This window comes from Mirounga angustirostris, unplaced genomic scaffold (assembly GCF_029215605.1).
Source record: "Mirounga angustirostris isolate CCGP_5_RB_7025 unplaced genomic scaffold, mMirAng1.0.hap1 SCAF_1, whole genome shotgun sequence".
Classification (NCBI taxonomy): Eukaryota; Metazoa; Chordata; class Mammalia; order Carnivora; family Phocidae; genus Mirounga; species Mirounga angustirostris.
Window position 1 is genome coordinate 171,604,656 of NW_026991709.1, and position 16,583 is coordinate 171,621,238.

The window sequence follows — 16,583 nt, forward strand, 5'->3', positions numbered from 1 at the left end:
GAACTCCTACGTTAGACAAGCACAGAAATTTGCAGATAAATGAATCCATTTATGTAAAACTTGCCACAAGTATATTTAAACAGTATTCCTTGCTGGATAAAATTTGTAATAGCACCTCTGCTTTCCGTGGCAATACAGAGTGAGGGAATTGAATTGTATTTCAATATGTTGTCCTTGATATGACTTTTTCTTCCCTCATCTGAAGCTTCTTTTAGGGTAAGGATCTTATGACCCTACTTCTGTATCATTTCCCACTGGCCATCATTTACACTATGTTCTCTTGAAAAATTGCAGCAAGCCATTTTATTAGAACTACCAGACAAAGAGAAGGAAACAAAAATTGTTGACTTTATTTTAAGTGACACTGAGGGAAATTGAGGGTCTCCGTATCATTTCTGTCCAGGACAATTAAGCAGACTATTGCTCTACTACAAAATTACCTTATCTGCTGTGTTCATTTTTGGTCACTATGTCTTTTGAGCCACTTTGTAGGGCTGAATATTATCTAGTGATCACATATACGTAGCATATCCAGGGGGAAATTAGTATGCTGTGAGGCATGATGCTTCTGTATTCACTCATTGATGACCTTAGAGATACTCAAACATCATTTGCAGAGTCATCAAGCCTACAGTTTTGCCATTTGAGGCAAAGGACTATAGCATACAAGGTCTAGACATACAACCGAATATGTAATTTGGAAAGGAAAATAAAAAGAGCTCTTTTGGTCTCAATAATCAGGTTATTATCTTAGAAAATAGGAAGTGAGAAAGTCAACTGTTCATCTGGATGTTGTCATTTTATGATGCTGGTTGTGGAAATACGAAGAAAAAGTATCTGGATGATTAATGGATATCTCCCTTACCTATTATATTAAAATGTCTTCTTGGCAGGAAAAGTAACGTGAAGTATAACAGAAAGAGCAGTTCTGGTTATAGCTCTGATTCTCACTCACTGTATGATCTTGGGTAAGTTATTTTATGTCTCTGAGCTTTATTTTCTTTGCTTATAAAAATCAAAGGGTTGGACCCAATAGTTCCTTCCAGTTCAAACATGATAGGAGTCTATGAATTATAGCCTGCTCAAATATTATACCCTCTATTTATGGAAATATGATGATTGTACTCTTTTTTTAAATTTTTAAAAAATTTTATTATGTTATGTTAATCACCATACATTACATCATTAGTTTTTGATGTAGTGTTCCATGATTCATTGTTTGCGTATAACACCCAGTGCTCCATGCAGAACATGCCCTCTTTAATACCCATCACCAGGCTAATCCATCCCCCCACCCCCTCCCCTCTAGAACCCTCAGTTTGTTTCTCAGAGTCCATAGTCTCTCATGGTTCGTCTCCCCCTCCGATTCCCCCCCTTCATTTTTCCCTTCCTGTTATCTTCTTCTTCTTCTTTTTTTTTTAACATAGAATGTATTATTTGTTTCAGAGGTACAGGTCTGTGATTCAACAGTCTTACACAATTCACAGCGCTCACCATAGCACATACCCTCCCCAATGTCTATCACCCAACCACCCCATCCCTGCCACCCCCTACCCCTCCGGCAACCCTCAGTTTGTTTCCGAGATTAAGAATTCCTCATATCAGTGAGATCATATGATACATGTCTTTCTTGATTGTACTCTCTTAACACCTGTTACCTATAGGAGAAATACAAAAGGTATTAAATATCAGGTTCTTTCAGTTCACACTTCATTCTTCTAAATGATGACTATATAATGCTATAGGTCTATTTGTGAAAGAAAGGAAGTGACTATACAGACACAATGAGGTGGAAAAATGAGTAATTATCAAGTGAATTAAATCCATTTTATACTTTCCTTTCCCTTCCTCAAAGATAATTACTTTAGCACTCTCATTCTACTGTCTATGTAGACTGGCTACAATACCTGATGGGACAGCAAGCTGTGAGCTTTGTGGAGAACCAGGAACACCTTAGCTTGCATGACCTTTAATCTCTGCTTCACTCTGCCACTTGCAAACAGCTTAGCACAGAGCAATGGTTTTCAGAGTATGGGCTCTAGTCAAGCTGCGACAGCATTACTAAAGCATAACTTTTAAAAAATGCAAATTCTCAGGTCCCACCCCAGCCCTACAGAATCAGGACCGCTGCTTAGGGCCCAATATTCAGTATTTTAATAAGTTTTCCACGTTATTCTAATGCACACTGAAATTCAAGAACCTCTAACATGGAGGAACAAGCCTGGCATTTGGAATCTAGCTCTGCTTCTTACTATGTAAACTGAAGTCGGCTATAGAATCTCTTTGGGAAGCAGTTCCATCTACAAACTGAGTTTATAAGAATAAGTCTTATTGGCTCTAACTTCAAAATATATGTTAAGTCTCTCCATTTATTTTCCTTCCTTAAGTCCTAGCCACCAACATCTCACCTAGATGGCTCCCTGACTGGTTGTCCTGCTTTTGCTCTTGGTTCCCCATAATCTATTCACCACAAAGCAACCGGAGTGGTCTCTAAAGACATGAATCATATTGAGTCATTTCCCTGCTTAAAATCCTCCATTATACTCAAAATAAAACCCAAACTCTGTGCCTGGCTTGTAAGGTATCAGTCGCCCTCCAATTTTTCAAAACTTTTTGCCTTTTCTCACCATGATTTAGTTATACTGGCTTTCCTGATGCAGCTCAAACATGTCAAGTGATTTCCTGTCTCGGGGCCTTTGCAATTCCTTACCTTCTGACTGGGATGTACTCCCCTTGAAAGTCTGGCTCTTTCTCACCCTTTAGTTTTCAGCTCAGAGTTCAATTCTCTGACTAGTCTTCCCTGACTATCTTATCTTAGGAAGCCTCTCCCCTCCTCCTTATTTTCTGTCATATCATCCTAATTATTTTCTTCATAATTCTTATCACAATATGAAATTTTCTAGTTCATTTGTTTTCTTAATAGTATATTGTCTTCAACTTCTAGTAGAATACAAGCTCCTTGAGGGCAGGGATTTGTACAGCAACCCTACAGCCTAACACTGCCTGCCACAGTTACAGAGACCTCTTTAGGCAATAGGCTTGAGCAATGCAAACTTGAGCAACGTGAAAGGGTCCAGAGTGACCACCGAGCTGAATGCAAACAGGATTGTTAAGCTACCCACCTTGAAATAGTCAAAGGCCCTAACTGACCAATTACAACAGGGCAAAGTTCCTAAGGTTACCAAAAAAGGGAAAATTCCTTATGTTCCCATACTCCCTCACTCCACCCTATAACTATAGCCCTTCACCACCGCCTCATGGCAGACATTATCTCTTTTGCTGTCCTGCTCACTGTTCCCTGGCAGTGTTCAATAAACTTCTATCTCCTTTGTTATAAATTGGGTGAATTTTTTCACTGCCTGTGCCGCCGGCCCTTACCCGATCAGTATGTTTCACAATACAACAGGCAATGAAAAAAATAGTTGTTGAACAAATTAATAATATATTAAAATCCTTGGAAAATGTCTACCTTGAACAATAAAGATTTATTGTATTTTACTCTTTAAAATTACAGATCTGTATTGTAGAAAGTTTTTTATGCTGAAAAATGTCTGAAAGAGCAGATTAAAACTAGACCACACTGTATAATGTATAAACTTCTCCAGCCACTATATCCCATACCTGAAACTAATGTAACATTGTGTGTCAACTATACTCAAAATAACAACGACAACAAAACAACAAAACAGAAACTAGACCACGCTGGTCAAGTATAAGTCACGGCAAAAATAAATTGGAAAGACAGGGTAGGGTAAAATGTTTTATTTTAGAACGAGTTTTAATTCTTCACGCATCTCAAACATGAGTAGCACATGCTAACCGAAAGGTACAGCTATAGTGGGAGCGCTCCTACCAGAAATAGGGGCTCCCATCATTCTGATACAGGGATGATGGGAACAACAGAATCATGTCCAGCAGGCCCCTGGAGGAAGGTTAAATGGCTCCAGTGTAAGATGAGAAAAATGGCCATTTTGCTAAGCCAGATGAGAAGTTAGCACACCTGTGGTTGTTGAAGTGGAGACTTGATGAACAGAATAAACAATTGGAACCATAAAAAGAGAAGCAAGTTTCTAAAGTCAAACCCATGGTTTATAATCCCTGAGTATAGCACATCTTAATGTTGTAAGAAATTCTCTTGTCAACAAAGACAGAATGTTCACGGATATGTGACTGGGGCTATTTTCTCCCCTTTTGTGATATACACAGTGATTTTAATTATAGTAACTCATTTAAATTGGAGATCTAGACAGCTGGATATTAGGAACTCCCAGCATTGGGAAAACCCAATAGAGACCAAAAAAATGAAAGAAAAAAAATGACAGCCAAGCACTTTTGTATAATTAATCTCTCCTGTGACAATGAAAACAGTTCGATGATTTCTGTGTCACTGATATGCTAGTTGAGGAAAAACAAAAGAATAAACATAGATGCAACAGCCAAGCACTATTAAAGTCAACTGATCTGACAAGCTTTCTAATACCAAGGGTGGTTGACAACTGAGAAAAAAGCTGAGTTATCTTCAGAAAGCAGGCAAATTTCATTCCGCTTTTCCCCCCATGCATGGATGCAGATAACTTCATTTAAAAGGGAAACACTGTTAGAACCTGATTTTCATCTCCAGGGCAGGATCCCTGAAGAAAAAAATCCATTTTACTGCACAAGGCTGAAGGCCAGTGACAAGTTTGATTCTCTAGAACAGTGACTCTGGAGTATTCTTTTTCCAGTGCAGGAAAACTTTGACCCACTAGAAAGCACTACACCAACTCTTGGTTATAAAACGTTTCATACTTTCATAACAAAAACAGATACTTCACTTAAAAGAAAACCACGAAAGTGAAAATGACTTTATTCAATTAGTTGAGCAACTGAAATAACACTTAGGAACAATCACAACTAAATTGAAAAGTCTATTCGGCTAATAAAAAAGAGAAAAAATTGGCCATTTACCCGAATAATTTCAGGTTGTCCTTACCTGACATATAAGAAATCATTATTACGCTCGTGAGAAAAATGTACCCTAAACACTTGAAAAATACATCAGTTTTATTTCACTAAACAAATATGTCACTTTTGGTTCTATGTTTTTTCAGTCAATGAACTATGGAGTCCTTTGCTTTTCAACCAATCAAATATGGTATCAACTACCACAGTTTAAGAAAGAGCCAAGATCAAATATCAAGTCCATCATTTGACTTGAGTAGAATTAGTTCTTTATAATTGTTGAAGAAAGATGAATGATTAAAGAAGTGTGTACGTTTATTCAAAAAACTGTTGTCCAGGTAGGTCATCATGTGAAATAGTTTCTAGATCCATGTGTGCTTGCCTGCCACCCTGGATATGCCAGGTATGTGAGTTCTAAATCCTGAGGGTCATGTGGGGGAGCTCCCTGCAAGCTAGCTGATACTCCAAATCTCCACTCAGTTTCCAATCATGTTTCTAAAGAAGATTTTATGACTAATGAACAAAATCTTTGGCTATGTCTTAAAACCGAAATGCTTTGGGAGAAGAATTGGTGAAATAAATAGACCTTGTGGTATCTGTTATTGCAAAAAAAAAGAACATTTAAAACTTCTGCTACAACTTGCCTCTAAAGAGCTACTCTCAGCATTTTAGTATTCACTGTTGTATATTTAAACTATTTTTGAATAATTATCAATCTACAATAGTTATTTCCAATACCCCAGAAAGATGGGATTCAGACAAGTTCCAATTTGGCAGAGCTCAATTTGCTTTCTCAATGCCTATCCAATGAAATCCCTTTTTGGATTTCAAATCGATACCCTAACAGGGGTTTCCAAGATTGGCTAAATTGATGACCACGTGCTACCAGTTTTACATTTATATTATGTTTGGATCAATGCCGATGATTTGATTGGAATAGGAGCAGCTGCACATAAAAAGTCTTTGGGGTGAGAGAGATTTGTCACGCTCCACTCTGATAAGAACTAAATTTGGGGAGTGTGCATTTTTAAATGTTCATGGTACCACATTAAATTGCTATCAAATGGAAGCAATTACAAAGAATTAACAAGAGCTCCAAATCAAAATTCAAAAGAAGAAAAGCACACAGTTTAAAAAGAAATACATCAGGAGAAGGAATCACAAAAGCTCTCTGGTGTCAGGTTTACAGCTTGATGGAAAGAGGAAAAACATTTCCTTTGCAAGTGCATTCCCACTAATACCCATCTCCCAAACACCTCAGCCTGATTTCTTCCTCTCTGCTCTGTCAACGTCTTTGCCCCCCACCCTCACTCTCCACACCCAGAATCACCCCAGGAACGCTAATTAGCAGCAAACCAAGGGTTTTACACAGTCCTATTTGACACAGTCTTTCCTGAAAAGCCTGAATGCAAACTTCCCAGTTTATGCTTTTAATACCAAGGTCTGTAGCATGACAAATGATAAATCGCAAATGCAAACTTACCATAAAAAGTCAACTGTCCTCTTGCTACATTTTTCCCTCTTGAATTTTCAGCCACACATTCATATAAACCAGCATCTTCCTGCTGAAAATTGGGGATTTCAAGAATTCCATTTGACTTGTGTCTTCTGGCTTTCCTTGCTATAGGCTTTCCATCAGCTCTTCTCCAGATAATAGTTGGTACCGGACTGATAGCGAGAATAAAAAGAAGTGCATCAAATTCGAGAAAACTGTATCTTTTATTTGAACCTATACTTCCCATAACCCTTTCCTTTTTGGTTCTGAACAGATAAGCTTGCCTTAGACAGTATTTCCCAAACTTCATTCATTCATATATCACTATTATGATTTTAGCCATATCCACATTTCTAGTATTACTATTCTATATATTGTGTTTTTCTTAGAATCAAATAACCTTTCTTAACCTTGAATAAAAACATGTGATATTATCACTAAAATAAAATCAGATTTTTATATGTTTGTTATATTTTTTAGTGTAACTGTTTTTTCCTAAATCATAAATATGAAAATAAAAATGTTCATGCACAAATGTGTCAGACTGAAGATGACGGCAATTCTTTCATTCTTCCCATACGACGTCCAGGTCCTCCTCCGCCTTAAACCTGCTGGGTTGTTTGACTACTTTCATTATTGAAATAAGACAGAAGTGATGTTGTGTCACGTCAAGGGTTAGGCAAGAAGAAACTGGCAGCTTCCATTTTCTGTCCCTTGGAACATTCTCTATAGAACCTTACCAGCTTGTAGCAGCAGTTCACTAGGAGAGTGGTTTGAGGAAATTTCACTTAAAATAGTAAGATAAGGGAAGAAGCCATCTGTGGAGTCTTTATGTACTCTCAAGGCATCTATCATCCTACAGCCGTAACAGTGAGAACACATCTTAAATTGCAAGGAGGGCATCACTGAGTCTGCAAATCAATGGTTTAGCAAGCTAACCACAGCTTTTAAGATTGCAACTTCCTACCAGGGGATACAATTATTTACTTATTTATTTTTCACAAAACACACACAGAGAAGTAATTAGGCTAAAGACTTGCTAATCTTCTCTGGAAAACCTGAGATGGTATTTAAAAAATTAAAGCCATCAATTCTACTATACTTGTTTTAGAACAATTTAAGTTAATTCAACAGACACTAACTCAAAATGCAGAAAGGGCTCTATCAAAAGTACATTACGGGTGCCTTTACATTTGATGAGATATACACTTAATATGTGCCTTTACAAATAACTGTACTTAGATATAGTCTTCCTGCTCGTAAGTGGGCAATGATGATGTGTTTTGGCAGCTGGATATGCATACCCAAACATTTCTGTGTAGACTGGAGGAGCCCAATTTTGGTCTTTTGTTTTTATTCCAGTGCCATTCAAGCACTGTGAATAGAGTTTAATTCATACCCCCTTTGAAGTATGAACGATGTAAATTTTGCTCTTTTTCCAAAAAAGATTTTTCAAGGTGTCACCTTGCATGGTTTACCAAATTTATACCTGGCCTATCCAGCTACCTGCTTTCACCTTTTCCCTGGATTGTGTTTCCCAATGTATATATTTAAAATAAAAAATGGGGCCATGTTATACTGTTTAGCAATCTGCTTTTAGTCTCTTAGCAATAAATCATGGGTATTTTCTCTGTCTCATATGTTGCTTTACAACTTGACTTTTAATGTCTGTACAGTGCTCAGTTCTATAGATATGTCATAGCTTATTTAATGTGGTAAGTTTTCAGGATACAAAAATTTATCATTGTATTGTAGCTTAACACCGCCCTGACTTAAAAACATGGAAACCAAAAGAATCCTTTTATTAGAGCTGAAAATCCAATGATAAAAAGGAACATCTTTCTTCTATGGTTGCTGTGAAATGCAAAAAATTTACAGAAACAGATTAGATGCTAATATGGGGGTCGAGCACAAGTTAGTGTTGTTGCCTTAGTCAACATTTGGGCACAGGGAGAGGATGAGGAATTAGCAATGGGCTAGCCGGAGAGAGGGGGTTGGGTGTAGAGAATAACACCAATCATTAAAATCCACAGATGATCTAAAAATTCTCATTTCAGATGATAGTATCATTTGTGCCAAACCTTTTTTTCAGGGTTACTGGGAAAATCTTAACTGATCTGTGTTTCATTTTCTTTAGGCCCTCTGAGAGATACCCTACGGAAATGTTAAGGGGATCTCAAGTAGGCTTATCACTCCACAGACTTAATAATAAAGTTGTGAATAATTTTCAGATATAAGATCTTACGTATCTTTAGCCAGAAGAGAAGGAAATCCAAAGTAAAGAGAAGAGACTGGTCATTTAAAAATAAATTCAAGAAAAGTTTGATGCATCCTCTGTAAACTAGGGCCAGAAGGAAAGTCCATATTTTCCCAAATAGTCAGCTTGAGTGTACCTCAAATGAAGGCCATTGTTTTCCTGTCATTCTGGGTTAGACAGCGTGCACATTACAGGTCACAATAATAGAACAAAGTACTTTTTCAGAATTGCCCATTCTCTTCTCTTTTGTGGCCACATCAATTGTGGCAGCCTAATCCCCCTTGCACCATTACATGTCCCCTCTCCATGGTGAGAGGGCAGAATCAAAGATGCATACATAGAATTACAAAAAGAAAGGCCTGTTTTGCTTTTCAGTCACCTCAGAAACCATCGCTATAAACAGTGCAAATAAAATTCTCTACCTGCCCCAGCTGAAGGGAGGACAAGATGGAAGAGAAACCAGAACTTACTTTCCTAAGGCAAAGCATTCCAGCTTCACTGTTGTTCCTTTGGCAGTCGGCACTGTTTCTGGGAAATGTACTTCTATTTTTGGCTCATATTCACCCATCACCCCTGTGAATAAACAAAGGAACTAAGTCTTTGAGGTTCTTTTAAAATGTACATAAGTGTTTTTCTGTTAATGTAGGATGCTCTCATACATCATTATGTGCACAATTAATTTCTTCGTTTAAAGCTGGTTCTATCTCTAACCAGCCTTGAATTGTGGCTCTTCTCCCAGTTACTGCTAGGGGAAATTTTGTATCACAGTGCCCTACCATCTGCCTAGGATAAAATTCTCCGTGCATACAACTTCACTTATCAAAAAACCTTTTTTTTTTTTTTTTTAAGGCAGTCACCAACCAAAAAAGGAGGGGAGAGATAAAGTCCTAATCACCAGGAAAATCAAATAAATTATCTTTTTGAAAACATACTGCAGAAAAATTTTAAATATTCAGAAAAATACTTCCATGGTCTATTATGTCTAGATAAGAAAAAAATCTGAATAATCAATTTGTGAACACAAATTACTTTATCATTCACTTTCAACACCAATCCGAATTAATCATAAATTCGTGCACAGAAGGTAACATCAAATGTCAGTATTATTGTATTCTGAACCAATGTAAAAAGGACAGTAGCAAGCAACTACAGAAAATAATCTTAAAATTATACCCACCTTCCTAACGGCATGTTTACTTTGAAGGTCATATTCTCCCACTTTCCCATATCCTACAAAATGCACAACTGTGGCCATGGTAACACAACCTAACAATCTAAGTCCATACTTTATAACTAAAGACTTATCAATTATTTCTTATCAACACATTCTTGATCCCATCTCCCACTATTCTAATTGATCGAATACATTTATTTCTATTCAATTTCTATTCCTTTTCCATGGTCTCTGATTCAGCTGTGCCAGTATAAAGTTTGGAATTATCTAACTTACTAAGAAATGATAAGATCCTCCATTTCACCTCTCTTTTAGGTTTCCCATAGTTACAGAAAAAAAGACTGAGGGATTCAGAAGAAAAGGTAAAAGCAAGGAACAGATGAGGACAGGTAAAATGACAGAGAGAAATAATTCCACTCATTTTGCAGAGGTGATCCTTTTCATCTGCAGCTTTAATGTTTGGGAAGAATCAAGGGGATTTCCTTAATGTGTAAAAGGAAAAATCAAGACTGTCAGATGGCATAACTGTCTAGCTAGGTTTTCTATGAGGTATGTCATCAACAGTGCAAAGTTGAACGTAAGTGTTTGGTTTTTTCCTTTCCTACAATGACAGGGAAGATTGGATTTGGAAGGGACCCTTGAAATAATTTAGTTGAGCATTTTTAATCTTGGCATCCATGGATGCACACTTTACCACAGACAGGATCTATAGTTAGCAACCTATTCTCAGAAGGACTCTGAATAGGGGCACCTGGGTGATACAGTCGGTTAAGTGCTCGACACTTGGTTTCTGCTCAGGTCGTGATCTCAGGATCAGCCCCTTGTCAGGCTCCCCACTCAGTGTGCAGCCTGCTAAAGTTTCTCTTTCCTTCTCCCCTTGCCCCTCCCTGCTATGTGAGTGCCTGCACTCTTTCTCTCTAAAATAAATACATCTTAAAAAAAAAAAAAAGGACTCAAAACCACTTTCCCCCCCATTATAATCAGTCCTAATCTGTCTTTTCCTTTTGTGAGCAAGGTTGTAATCTCAAAGGGGTCAAGCAGTTTATCTTCAGTTTTACAACAAACTAGTTAGTGTTTCAGGCTGCATCTCTCATCCACGATTCCTCTTTTATTATGGTGTCTCACCACTGCAATGAGTAACACTACAAAACTAGATTCAAATACACGAATTCCATGCTTGCCACAAAAAGATACAAAACCATTCCTTCCTTTTTGGCCGGTCTGAGTTCTCTTGCACTTAAATTTGGGTTTGCCTTTCTTTGAGCCTTTGCCACAAAGTTGGGCCAGTAAAGAAGTGGTGCTTGCTTATGATGGCATTTGCACACAGCTGCTGAACTTGCTAACCAACAGCGTGCGGTTAACTCATCGTCCCATAAATATCAGTAGTATGACTATGAGTGCAGGAACAACTTAACACCTTTTAGTGCTGTGTGTGTGGTTATGTACTCCAAGAGCAGTGCTAATTAAAAAAAGAATTGCTTCGAGAAAAAGAGGTCTTTCGTGCTCCCAGGAAATCAAAACAATCTGCATTGCAGTGTATCCTGTGTGGGAGGGAGAGGAGACAATAATGTTAAAATACAAGGGGCAAGGCTGTTTCAGCAGCCATCGGGTTTTCCCCCTGCCTCCTCTTTCTATAAACATTCATATACACTAGGTTTCTTTAACTCAGCTCTAAAAGATATACCAAGGAGAGTAGATATATCTCACAGGACCTTTTCCAGAGAAACTGAAATATCACTGCAATAAAGAGACGGAGTGGAAGATACCCTGGCCTCTTCTCTCCTCATCCTAAACTCCTACATACCAGGGCTCAGACTCAAAGTCCACGCCTCCAGGATCCTTTTCCTCCTCTGTCTGGCCTGTTCTCTAGTTCACAGTGGCCTTTAAATGACCAGAGAGCAACAAAACTTCTTTGCCTCAGTTCTCATTGTTTCCCCTGATTTCTTTAAAAAAACAAACAAACAAACAAACACACACACACATTTATGGAGGTATAATTTACATACAAAAACCTGACCAATTTTAAGTGCAATTCAAAGATGTTTGGTAAATTGACCAAGTTGTGAAGCCATCACCATCATCTAGTTTTAGAGCATTTCCATCACCCATGATCCTTCCTACCTGCTCATAGTCAATCCTCAGAACCTGTTTCAGCCCCAGGCAATACCTCTAATCTGCTTTCTGTCTCTGAGAATTGCCTTTTCTGGACATTTCATATACGTGGAATTAGACACTCTGTGTTCTTTTGCATCTGGACCCTTTCATTTGGCAGAATGTTATCAAGGGCGGCGCCTGGGTGGCTCAGTCGTTAAGCATCTGCCTTCAGCTCAGGTCATGATCCCAGGGTCCTGGGATCGAGCCCTGCATTGGGCTCCCTGTTCGGCGGGAAGCCTGCTTCTCCCTCTCCCACTCCCCCTGCTTGTGTTCCTGCTCTCGTTATCTCTCTCTCTATCAAATAAATAAAGAAAATATTAAAAAAAAAAAGAATGTTATCAAGGTTCATCCATGTTGCAGCATGTATCAGCAGTCTGTTCCTTTTTATTGCTGAATAGCAGTAGTCAACTGTATGGAGATACCACATGTTATTTATTTGTTCCCTGGTCATATTAGCAACAAGGTAACACAAAGTGAGTGGCTTAAAGAAAAAGAAATTTATTCTCTTATAGTTCTGGAGGCTAGAAGTCATAAATGAGGGCCATGACAGGGCTCCACACCCTCTGACACTCTGGGTAGAATCGTTCCTTGCCTCTTGCTGCCTTCTGCTGGTGGCCATCGATCTTTGGTGGTCCGTGCCTTGCAGCTCCATCACTCCAGTTTCTACCTCTGTCATCACACAATATTCTGTGTGTCTTATTGTATTTTTACAAGGACAACAGTCATATTGGATTAAGGACCCACTGTCATCCATAATGAATTCATTGAACTAATTACACCTAAAAGACCCTATTTTCAGATAAGGTCATATTCTGAGGTACTTGGGGGGTTACATCTTCAACATAGCTTTTTGGGGGGACACCATTCAACCCATAATACCAGTTAATGGGCATTTATTTAGGTTGCTTCCTCTTTTGGCTATAAGGAGTAATGCTTCTAAGAACATTTGCATGCAAGTCTTTGTGTGGAAATGTCTTTCATTTCTCATTTCCCCATGATTTTTACATGGATGACTTTTCTCTTGCTACATGTCTCAGCTCAAATGGTGCCCCCTTCAGAGAAGTTTTTTCTGAACACACTATCTAAAATAAGTCCCTATGTTATTCTTTACTAACACCTTATTTCTTCTATGTTAATTATCACAATTCATAATCATCTTGTTTATTCATGAATCTAGTATCTTTCATTTCATCTAGATTGTAAAATGCATGACATCAAGTAATGTGCCTGCCTTTTTCATATGTACCTCTAGCTTCTATCATTGTTTCTTCACTTAGTAGGTAATGAAAAGCTACTGCCATATAAATAACGTCATTTTACACATAAATTCTGGGCCCCTCTCAAACAGCATTACTGTTTTCTATCATCTTTATAGCTATTTATATACATGTTATCTCTTTGTGCTTTCACTTCCTGGAGGAATGGGAATTCTTCTGATTTTTTTCTGTAGCCCTCACAAATCCTAGTTCAGTACCAGGCATATGGAAAAAAAAAAAAAAGTGATCAGTAGGAGTTTGTGGAAGGGAGGAAAAGATGGAGGAATATGGGTCTTATACTATGACACATAGTAGCCATTAAGGCAAACATGTACTTCTTTCCAGGCATGGAAGTCATTTCTAAAGTATCTCATCACGGCTTCTTGTATGAGTTTACTCATTTATACCAGGTGTTTTTCTAAAATGAGCTCTAGGTTGTTTAGGTGGTCATATGGGTGATTTCTGGGTTGATACATACTGATCTATATTTATAGCTATAGAAATTAAAGTAACAGAGTTAGCAATAATACAGATTGATCTGGATTTATAGCAGTAGTTATAGGACATAAAGATATGGATCAGAGATGGGATGGCATGGTTTTCATGATGTTTAAAGAATTTTCATTATATATAAAGATTGTCATAGTATTAAAGTCATAAAAAATGAAGGAAGCAATTTTCTCCAACTATATTATCAACATTTTGGGGGGGTGGGCACCTGTGAACTGTTTCATTTAATTTGGTTACATCTGGCCGAAGCTGTATTTTTATTTGACTGTTTATTTCATTTTAACTATTTTGGCCTTTACTTTCTACATTAAATTTAAAAAGCTATTGCTGTTTCTATTTTTTATGAAACAAAAGGTCCCTTAAAACAAGAGTACATTTTTCAAGTCATTCCTCTGACCACCTGTACACTTTCGAACTTAATTGTTCTACAGCTGCTCTGCTGATTTACGGAATGATTCGGCAGAAAGAGGCTACTGATGGAATTGCTCCAGACCCTTTTTCAATCTTCAGACTATTTAAAAGGTGGGAAGATATAAAGGCCTAGCTATGTCCATACAACCAAAGTAAGTAGAAATAACGAGTGCATATCATATAGTCAGAATCAACCAGGATATATAATCTCTGTAATATTCCCTTTCTCTTGCATGATTTCATTCATTCATGATACAATTTGCCTACAGAGACAACCTTTGCTTTCAATTTTAGAGACATTTATACCTACAATTTTAAACATAAAGAAAAATAGAAGTCTCAATTCATTAAAATGCATATCAACGTTTTCCATTCTGGAGTAAGAGACCCACCATAACCATAGTGAAAGTTCAGTACTTGAAATTCTACACATTAGAGTCCTCAGGAGTCAAAGGCTTAGCTATATTTATATTCCAATGGAGTAATTCAGTAAATATTCATGTAACACCAACCATAAGACATGCACTATGCTCAGCAATGGGAGCACAATGTGGACAACACACACCTGATTGTTATCTTTATGACACCTGCAGGCTACTCTTTTTCAGTGCCTTTCATGGTGACATATGTAGGCAATGACTGTTTACTGAATAACTGAAAGAGCTGATTTTCTGTGGAAGACATGGCTAGAAATTCCTTGGTTTTTTTTTCTAAACCAGTGGTTCTCAAACTTAAAATCACCTGAAGGGCGTAAGTTTCTGATTTAGGAAGTTGAGATAGAGCCCAAGAATGTGCATTTCTAACAATTTCCCAGGTGATGTTGAAGGTTCTGGTCCAGAGAGTATACTTTAAGAATTTCTGTAGTAACCATGACATGTTAAGTCAAAGCAAAAAGTACAACACAATAATACTAGACTCTCCTGTGGGCTAGTCATTGGGAGAGTATTAGTAATGGAACCCTATTGGGGACAATGCCCATCAAGAGCCTGGACCCTGGATATGACCTTGTGGCAATGACTGTTCCCCTTTTGAAACCCAAAAAATCATTAAGGCTGATGTCTATAAGAACATAGAATTTAACAAAATAACTGGCAAATTACAGACTATGAAAGAGAAATCAGTCACACACCATAATTGTTTAACTACAATTTGCAGAGTTCTGTGTTGGCAGAAAGAGGCCACTTTGCAGGGTTGAGTGCCATAACATTTTGCCAACACCTGCCTTAGCTGGAATCTGTGCTTGCTAAATTAAACCACAGAAGGGACTTTTACCCACTTCCACAGAGTGGGATTTTCTGCTAGAAAAAATTGCAAAAATCATCTTATGAAAAGTTCCCACATTGACTTTCTTATGGACTAAGTCATAAGATGTGTAGTTCATTAAGCTAAAAATATTTGGAAATACCTCATTAGTCCTATAAATCCCTTTGGCTGAGTTTACACTTTGCTCTTTTAAAAAATACTTGTTTTGCTCTGGGTTGAAGGAGACATTGTGAGGTCTAGGGGACCATCCAAGGAATCCCTTCTACCACTATCCACCCTCCAATAGATGGTTTGAGACCACAACTATCTAAACAATGACTCCCCCAATGCTGTAGAGGAGGAGTAAGGAAGCTGAAGGTTGTACATCATCTCTTAAATTTAGGGTTTTAGGTATCCTCAGAAAACCGTAGTACATCATCTCTTAAATTTAGGTTTTAGGTATCCTCAGAAATCTGTAGGATGTGAAAATAAGCATGTTTTAACTTTAAATCTGAATTCTTTCCTTCCTTCTCAAGAATTAAAGTGTAGAGATAACTTGAATTATTCCAGAATGCTATCTCCTATAAAGGTAGAGTGAATGTATCCATGCTTGACTATAACAGTCCTGGTTTACCTGACATGCTGAAGTAATTGGCTAAGTTTCCAGTTTGGGCAGTTAATTATAAGGTCATCTTCTTTAAGGTGAAAGAAAACCAGCTTTCATCTTCCTTTGAGTAAGTACTTTTATGTTCAGCCTACTAAAAACTTCTTCATATTGCCTTGAATAATATACTCTCTCTCTCCATCTAATTTGTACATGTTGGTCCTACTTCAAGTCTGTGGAGCCACAAAAAACGAGTCTTTTGATGGACAGTCTTCATATATTTAAAGATATTATCATGTTGTCATTTTGACAAAGTTTGATTGTAAAGTGACAGAGAACAAGGATTTTATTTAGGTTTTGTGAGCTATACAGTCTCTGTTAACTCTGCCATTATAGCTGGAAAGCATCCACAGAGAATATGTAAACAAAAGGACATGGCTAGGGTCCAATAAAATTTTATTTACAAAAACAGTGGTGGGCTGTATGGCCCACGAGCCCTTGTTGGCTGACCCGTGGTTAGAGGAAATGAGAAAAACAGC

The 16,583-nt window shown here is 37.7% G+C and overlaps 1 protein-coding gene across 1 annotated transcript in view; it reads right to left on the reverse strand.

Moving 5' to 3' along the window:
* Positions 1–16,583, reverse strand: part of CNTN4 (contactin 4) — a 942,629-nt gene that overhangs the window by 161,948 nt on the left and 764,098 nt on the right. The window contains exons 8-9 of the mRNA XM_054504629.2: positions 9,164–9,266; positions 6,425–6,609 (exon numbers count right to left, since the gene is read on the reverse strand). Of these exons, the coding sequence (XP_054360604.1) occupies positions 6,425–6,609; positions 9,164–9,266 (288 nt within the window). The remainder of the gene's footprint in view (positions 1–6,424; positions 6,610–9,163; positions 9,267–16,583) is intronic.